The following is a 6,904-nucleotide window of genomic DNA, read 5'->3' on the forward strand; positions in this document are numbered from 1 at the left end:
AACCTGGAGCGACTGCTCTGCCCGATGAAGATTGGCCTCTTGGCCATGCAAAAATAAGCCTGTGTCATCAGCAAACTCAGCATTGAGCAGGTCCTCCCCCCGGACTGGGAGCTGGAGTCCTCTCAAACCAACCTCCTCTGCCGTCAAATACATGCTCATAGCCTCAGCAAAGAAGAGAAAAAGAAACGGGGCGAGAGGACACCCCTGACGGACTGATCTGGTCAGCTCAAAACTCGGCCCCCGTCCTCCTCAAACCCTAAGGTTTCTACTGACTGTATATGCATGAATGCGTCTCTTTAAGTGGGTTAAGGGACTTGGACTGACTGACTGACTTGCTATGGCTGAGAATGACCTACGTAGATCGTGCCTGACTTATCCTAGACTGAGGATTACAATGGGGTCACGGCATAGGACAAATATCATCCTGAATGGAACTAATACTGTACAATGTTGCACTGATGATGATGAGCCAGTTTGTCACCATGCACTACAGTGCAGAGTGCATGTGACAGGGTAGGGGGAGACCCGCCCGGTTGACGGCCATCTTCCGCGTGATGCACCTCCGTTCGCTTGGTGCTCCGTGCTCCGCATTCTTTCAGTAATGACATGAGTAAGATAAAGAGTTGGGCCTCCACTGGGAATCAAATCTCTCCCGACCTCTTTCCAAAGGGTGTGTTCTACCCTCGCTGCCACTCTTTTTTTCATAAGGCTCCTCAACCATGTCTCCTCCAACAATCCAATGATCAACTTAGGGAAGCATTTCTCTAATGGTGTCCTGGAGGGCCACCCTCTCTCCCCTCACATTAGTTGCATAGATATTCAAGATACCCAACTTCTGTCCTTCCTGCGTAACCATAATCCATTCTACTCTAGCATGTATGATAACACCATTTGGTCCCCTGTGCACAAGACCAAAAAGTGTGTCCAGAAAGGATCTTACTAGTTTTACCACACTGATGTATATCCACAACACATCCATAGGTCCACCTGTAATATCAAGGTAGAGCTGATCCTTAACAAGGCACTTCTTGTTGTGGGTGGGAAGCCTCCCTAGATCCTGCACAGTCCATGAGACAATCCTCATGGTGATTTTGACAACCGCTTGGCCGGAGTCTGAACAAGTCTCCCATAATGCTGGAGGAGGGAGTAATTATTGAAGCAGAGTCCATTGTCAACATGTTCACTCTGTCCTGAACTCTGCACAGTCTCTGCATACGTGCACAATGCATGGGTGCCTTGCAAGGCATCATGGCATACATCCTGGTATGCATCCAGCAAGGCCTCATAAGATGGCAACGTGTCAGGTGTATCCATAACAAGTGCATCCTGCATATTGTCCATCCCAAGCAAGGACTCAACATAGTCATTACGCCCTGCTGCAACATCCTTCTGCGAGGATGACTTCGCAAACTCATCACTCTGACCCAATACATCATCACTGTCTGCATTATCTTTGGGAAAGGCATCATCCTGTGCCCCAACTTTCCCACCTGCAGGGCGGCCATTAGAGATCACCCGCCACTCCTCGCAAAAAGCTGGCTGAGGTGGAGCCTTAGGTTGTGTCACTTGAGGAGTGTGTTTGCACCACCTCCTACGACCCCTAGTCATAGGGCAATCCTGCGCAAAGTGGCCCATCTGGTGACAGACACGGCACTGGTCAGGTCTACCTAACGTCTCCATACGTTGCCGACCATTAGGTCCAGGAAGCAGCACAAAATCCTCAAAAACGCCATAACCCTGGGAACAACTTCAATCGAGGCAATGACTACCTGGGCAGCAAAAGTGGGAAAAGCAAGGATGGTTGGCACCTACAGGACCAGCCCAAAGGCTACTCCAATGGCCAATAAGCATGGGGAAGACCTGGGAATCTGAGTGTAATAGGGAAACCGTTCCAGTCTTCTTTGACGGGGTTGAAGTAGCAGGTGCAAGGTAGGAAGAAAATCTTCCTTGGCCCAAAGGGAAAGGACTTCCCTTGAGCACTTCTAAGGCTGCCTCCTATGTGTCAAAGTCTACTTGGAAGCTTACATCTTTAAAATGAAGCACGAAGTCAGAGGGCAACACCACTAGTACCCAGTCTCACAGGCCTAGATATGGGAGGAACAAGAGCCAAACATTTTTCCAACGAGTCCCGTCTTGGAATCGTTCTCAATTTCAACGAAGAGGGTCGCAAGCTCGTCTTGTGGAAATTGGATGGTTCGCCCGGCCAGAGGGGATTGATTAGCCATGATGTTAATCGAAAAATGAGGCCGACTTAAACCCTGTTTCAGTGTAATCCGTTCTTGACGCTAAAAAAAAAGGGGCACCCGAGGTGAAGCAGAGGAGGGGCATGGGGCGGAGGAAGGGGAGGCAGTGAAGAAGAGGGAGGAGGCAAAGGGGTGAGCAGGGAGGTGGAGGGGTGGTCAGCAAAGAGGCTGCCTCCTATGTGTCAAAGTCTAAGCAGGAGGGTTAGCAGGTAGGCGGAGGAAAGGGGAGCGAACAGGCAGGTGGAGGGGTGAGAAGGTACGTGGAGGAAAGGGCAGTGAAGAGGAGGGAGGGGTGCACGATAGGCAGGCAGGGGCAGGAGGGGTGAGAAGGTAGGCAGAGGAAGGGGCAGCGAAGAGGAGGGAAGGTGGGGTGCGTGATCAGCAGGCAGGGGCAGGCAGGCGAAGGAGAGGGCAGTGAAGGGCTAGGAAGGGTGCAGGTCAGGGGTGCAGCAGTGGAGCGCTCAGTACGGGGAGCAGTCGACGAGCCCCCATGTGACATTCTTTTCATTCCCGTTGAGCGACTTTTTGTGGTATATCTTCATCATCTGCAAGTGTTTGTCTCATCAGTTTGAATCTATGTCGCCTTATCTCAGGTTCAATGACTCGCCGACTGGACTAAAATCCATCCCGGAAAAGGCAATGGAATCTCCATCCAATTTCATCATATCTTCTTAGTATGTTGGACATTGCAGAATGACATACTCCTCCACCACCATCTCCTTCATGCCACAAATTTGGCATATCCTTAGCTCAAAATTCTCCCACATCACTTCTACCTCTCTTCCTATCTAAACATGAAGCCTATGTAGTTGAAGTTGATGATGAATCATCAGCATCTCTTTTACCACTTGCTAAGCTAAAGTCTGTCTTAAAATTCCTGTGCGCCCCACTTACTGCGACGCATTGGCAGAGGCCTTGAATATCTCTTTGCTTCTGTCCTACCACACATGAAAACCTGAACTCAGTAGACCTTAAGTGAATCTTGGTCTTTGTTTTTTTTTTGTCCTCGATATATATTGGCCTTCAAACTGAGAACTTTAAAAAAACAATATAAGTCTAAAAATTGGAACAAACACTTTTAAAATGTGTTTTTTGTCCACATCCTTGTTTCTTCATCATGCATGCTATGGTTGTTTAATCTCTTGATCATGTCAAGATGTTATGCTTACACAGTTTCATCAATTAGTGCAGAGAATTTATTTTCGAGGATTTCTTGAGAAAACAAGATTAGATGGCTTACCACAAGGACCCAATTATGGAATATGCTTTTTCGGAAGATGGATCCAAATGTGAATATGAAAGCAGAGGTTATAAACTGAAAGTACATTGTAAAAAACAACACGGTTGATTCCCAGTTATCGCCGAGTGTCCACCAATTTGCACCATGAGAGTACCTAAGGTACAAAAAAATTTCTTCAAAATCCCAAATGTTAAACTGCACTGCACAAGCATGAACTGAAAATAAAAGCCACAAAAGCTGTTCTTACTTTGCTGGCCATCTCACATACTCAGGTTGCTCTGTCATAAGGAGAATGGCTCCAATCAAGAAGACCAGATTTATAACCCATACACCAAAGACAGATGCTACATTTATCGGGCCCAAGAGGCTAGAAGTAGGCCTTGCCTATAATTTTGAAACAAATTACATCAGATTATTACAGATTATGAAACCTCCTTCGAAATGTGTTTGTAAATGCCTATAGGCTAACCTTTCCAAGAGTATCCTCAGGATAGCTAAGAGTCATAGCATAGCCAAGACTGAGAACTGCAACCCCATCAATAAAAAGATATCCCATTTGGCAAATAATCACTCCATACCTGCATATATCATAATTAAATTAACCTTAGAATGGCAAAACAGTTTAAAGGCTTGATTTCAAATCAATTCATGACAAAAATATCTGCTCATTCCTTCAGGGTGGCTGCCAATAAAAAAGGCTACAAACATAAGCTTAGAAATGAATGCTTAAGTGACAACTATTACAAACAGGAGGCTTAAACCTATTGGTTCAAATAATACAATGCTAAGGGTAGTCCCCATTGATCAAATGCTGTTTTGACAAGCATGGCTCTTTGAACCCACCCTCCAAAAAGCTAGGCATCATGAGGACATCCTAAGTTCCTGAGGTCTTAGCACACACATGACTGTTAGGGAGAAAAAAAATTTTAGAGCAAGAGAGAAGAAACAGTTTTTTTATTTTTCCAGGAAAGAGATCCTTCCATTAGTTTATCGAACAAAACAGCTATAATGGTTAAGTACAAACTCAACTCTTTTAATAATACGACTAAATAGAATAAAGAATTAGAAGAGGCAATGGCAAAGGACCATCACCTGGGCAAGGATCCTCATGGCAAAAGCTTGTAGAGATGATGGGGTGGAATAGCCATACATCTCCCACCATGAGAGTGGCTTCACCATCACCTCTCTTCTTCTACAAGTAGGACGAGTGTACGATTGCCCGGTCAAGTTGTAGGCAATGAGCTCCTCATCCATCTTGATTTGTGCTTCATCATCAAGCACACGACGCATGTCTGCATTGGACCGGAGCTCTTGATCGAGAAGAGTTCCGGTGTTTTGTAGAGAGGATGGAGGAATGCAGCCATACCATGAATAGGCCTACGCATACATTGCCACCTCCTCTCCACAATGGTCTTGATCTCATCAAGCCTATTAAAGCACACGCCACATCATACATAGCAAAAATTAAAATCAAGCTTACAAGTTACAAGTACTATGTACACAAGAGTACATGAATTAAAATAATTTACTAACCTTCTTGCATCAAGTGTCGTGCAAGATTGGAGCTCCTCAATTGCATTTCTCATGAAGTGTGTGAGAAGGCCCAAAGTGGATCCCTCCATGTCCGACATGCGAAGTGGTACAATGGAGTCATCGCAACTACGACGGCCCGTGTATCATCCCAAAAGGAAAGATCCAAGCACTTGCGTTGCACCGCATAAGCCTCGGGGCTTAGATGATCATCCCATTCTTCCCACTCTTAGGACACCACCATCCTTTGAAGCTCGCTACGAACGGCATGTAGTCTCTCCAAAACAATCCACATGTAGGCACAAACCTTGTTTTGGAGGGCTTCACGAGCTCCAATCGCAAATGAACATGGAAGATGGCGAAGGGTTTCACCTTCTTAGTGAAGAAGGTCACAATGGTGGTTGCTTGGGCCAAAATGTCCTTGACCCAAGCTAACTTGCCGATATCTTCCATGAGCAAGTCAATGCAATGGGATGCGCATGGAGTCCAAACAATTGTCGGGGACGACTCCACCATGCGACCCATTGCACGGCAATTGGATGCATTGTCGGTGATGACTTGCACCACATTTGCATGGCCAACCTACAACCCAAAGTGCTCATGTAATTAGTACTATGTGACATGTACTATGTTACATGAACATGTAGACTTTTAGTATGTACAATGAATAATTTACCTCGATGATTCCTTGGCGGATGTGTTGGAACATGAAACTCCCACTTGTCTTTCTACCAGCTTTCCCGGCATCCACCGCCCGTAGGAAATACGTGCCAAGAGGGCTCTATTCATCGGAGAGGATGCTACATCCATACTTGGCCCATCCCAAACGAATGGGCTCAAGTGATCTACCAATCCTCTCCTTCTCCTTGGTGAGCTTCTTAGTCCTCATGTTGGCGTAGCTCACTCCCGATCGCATGGACCGACAACAGCAATGGCCTTGACCATCCTCTTCCATTGCGGGGTTTGAAGAACATGAAAAGAGAGATTGCACTCAATGATGGTGCGTGCAATCTCGATCTCCGCCACTCGTTGCCGCTCTTTGACATAGGCCTTCGTGTTGTGAGTGGCTTGTAAAGTGGGTTGTACAAGCCCTCTAGCATCAACATCATCAAAGGGATGTCATGGTCGCTTTGATTGGGAGCTTGACCCCGATCCTTCCCCAATATTGACACTCGCACATTCGGATGCCAAAGAGGGCAAGAGTGTCTCTTCCTCAACCTCTTGTTGTTGAAGAGGTGGGCTTGACCTTGTGTTATCCGCTTGCAAATGAGATTCTCCGTAATCACCTCATCGGCAATGGCTTGTGGAATGGATTGACATCCAGAGATTCCACCTCCTCCCAACTTTGCCATGTGACGAAGCACTCAGGTGATGGTGCTATTCCCTTCGAAGCCGCAATACCGGCATTTCCAACGCACCACTAAAGATACGGCAAATAAGTAGTTGATAGAGCAAATGCACCACTAAAGATAGAAAGAATAAGCACAATATCAACTAGCCGCAACTTGGATGAAAACTTCACAATGTGAAATCTGTGTGTCCACTAATACGTCTAAATTATATACCTAGATGAATCTAGGAACATGCCCAAATTCACCTTTTAGGAACGTACATGTTACATACTCATGGTAGTCAACCGACAAGACTATATAACTATCAACTCCATTATGCATAGTATGGACTAGATACTACGGCATCCCCACTAACGTCATCAGTGCCCAATAGTGGGTGTAGAACTCTGTATCAAGATATGCTCTCACACACACACACACTCCACACACACACATAAGAGCATATATTCACACAAAGCCCTTCGTACTGAATTTCTGTCAAACCAAGGCAGACTCAGCCATAATGAAGCCTAGTACTATGGAAAGTAGAAAATAGAAAG

At 45.9% G+C, this 6,904-nt stretch overlaps 2 protein-coding genes across 2 annotated transcripts in view; both read right to left on the reverse strand.

Annotated features, from left to right (window-relative positions):
- Positions 1-6,904, reverse strand: part of LOC147607739 (uncharacterized) — a 109,834-nt gene that overhangs the window by 22,802 nt on the left and 80,128 nt on the right. Inside the window, exons 18-20 of the mRNA XM_086790207.1 lie at positions 3,953-4,061; positions 3,731-3,867; positions 3,484-3,637 (exon numbers count right to left, since the gene is read on the reverse strand). Coding sequence (XP_086646333.1) covers positions 3,484-3,637; positions 3,731-3,867; positions 3,953-4,061 — 400 coding nt within the window. The remainder of the gene's footprint in view (positions 1-3,483; positions 3,638-3,730; positions 3,868-3,952; positions 4,062-6,904) is intronic.
- On the reverse strand, positions 5,065-5,847 carry LOC147607740 (uncharacterized). Its single transcript, XM_086790210.1, has 2 exons — positions 5,690-5,847; positions 5,065-5,595 (listed from the first exon to the last, which is right to left on the reverse strand). The coding sequence occupies exons 1-2, from the start codon at positions 5,720-5,722 to the stop codon at positions 5,215-5,217; spliced, it is 414 nt and encodes a 137-aa protein (XP_086646336.1). The 5' UTR covers positions 5,723-5,847; the 3' UTR covers positions 5,065-5,214.

Source organism: Cibotium barometz, chromosome 55 (assembly GCF_041138505.1).
Source record: "Cibotium barometz isolate CiBa-2024 chromosome 55, ASM4113850v1, whole genome shotgun sequence".
NCBI lineage: Eukaryota > Viridiplantae > Streptophyta > Polypodiopsida > Cyatheales > Cibotiaceae > Cibotium > Cibotium barometz.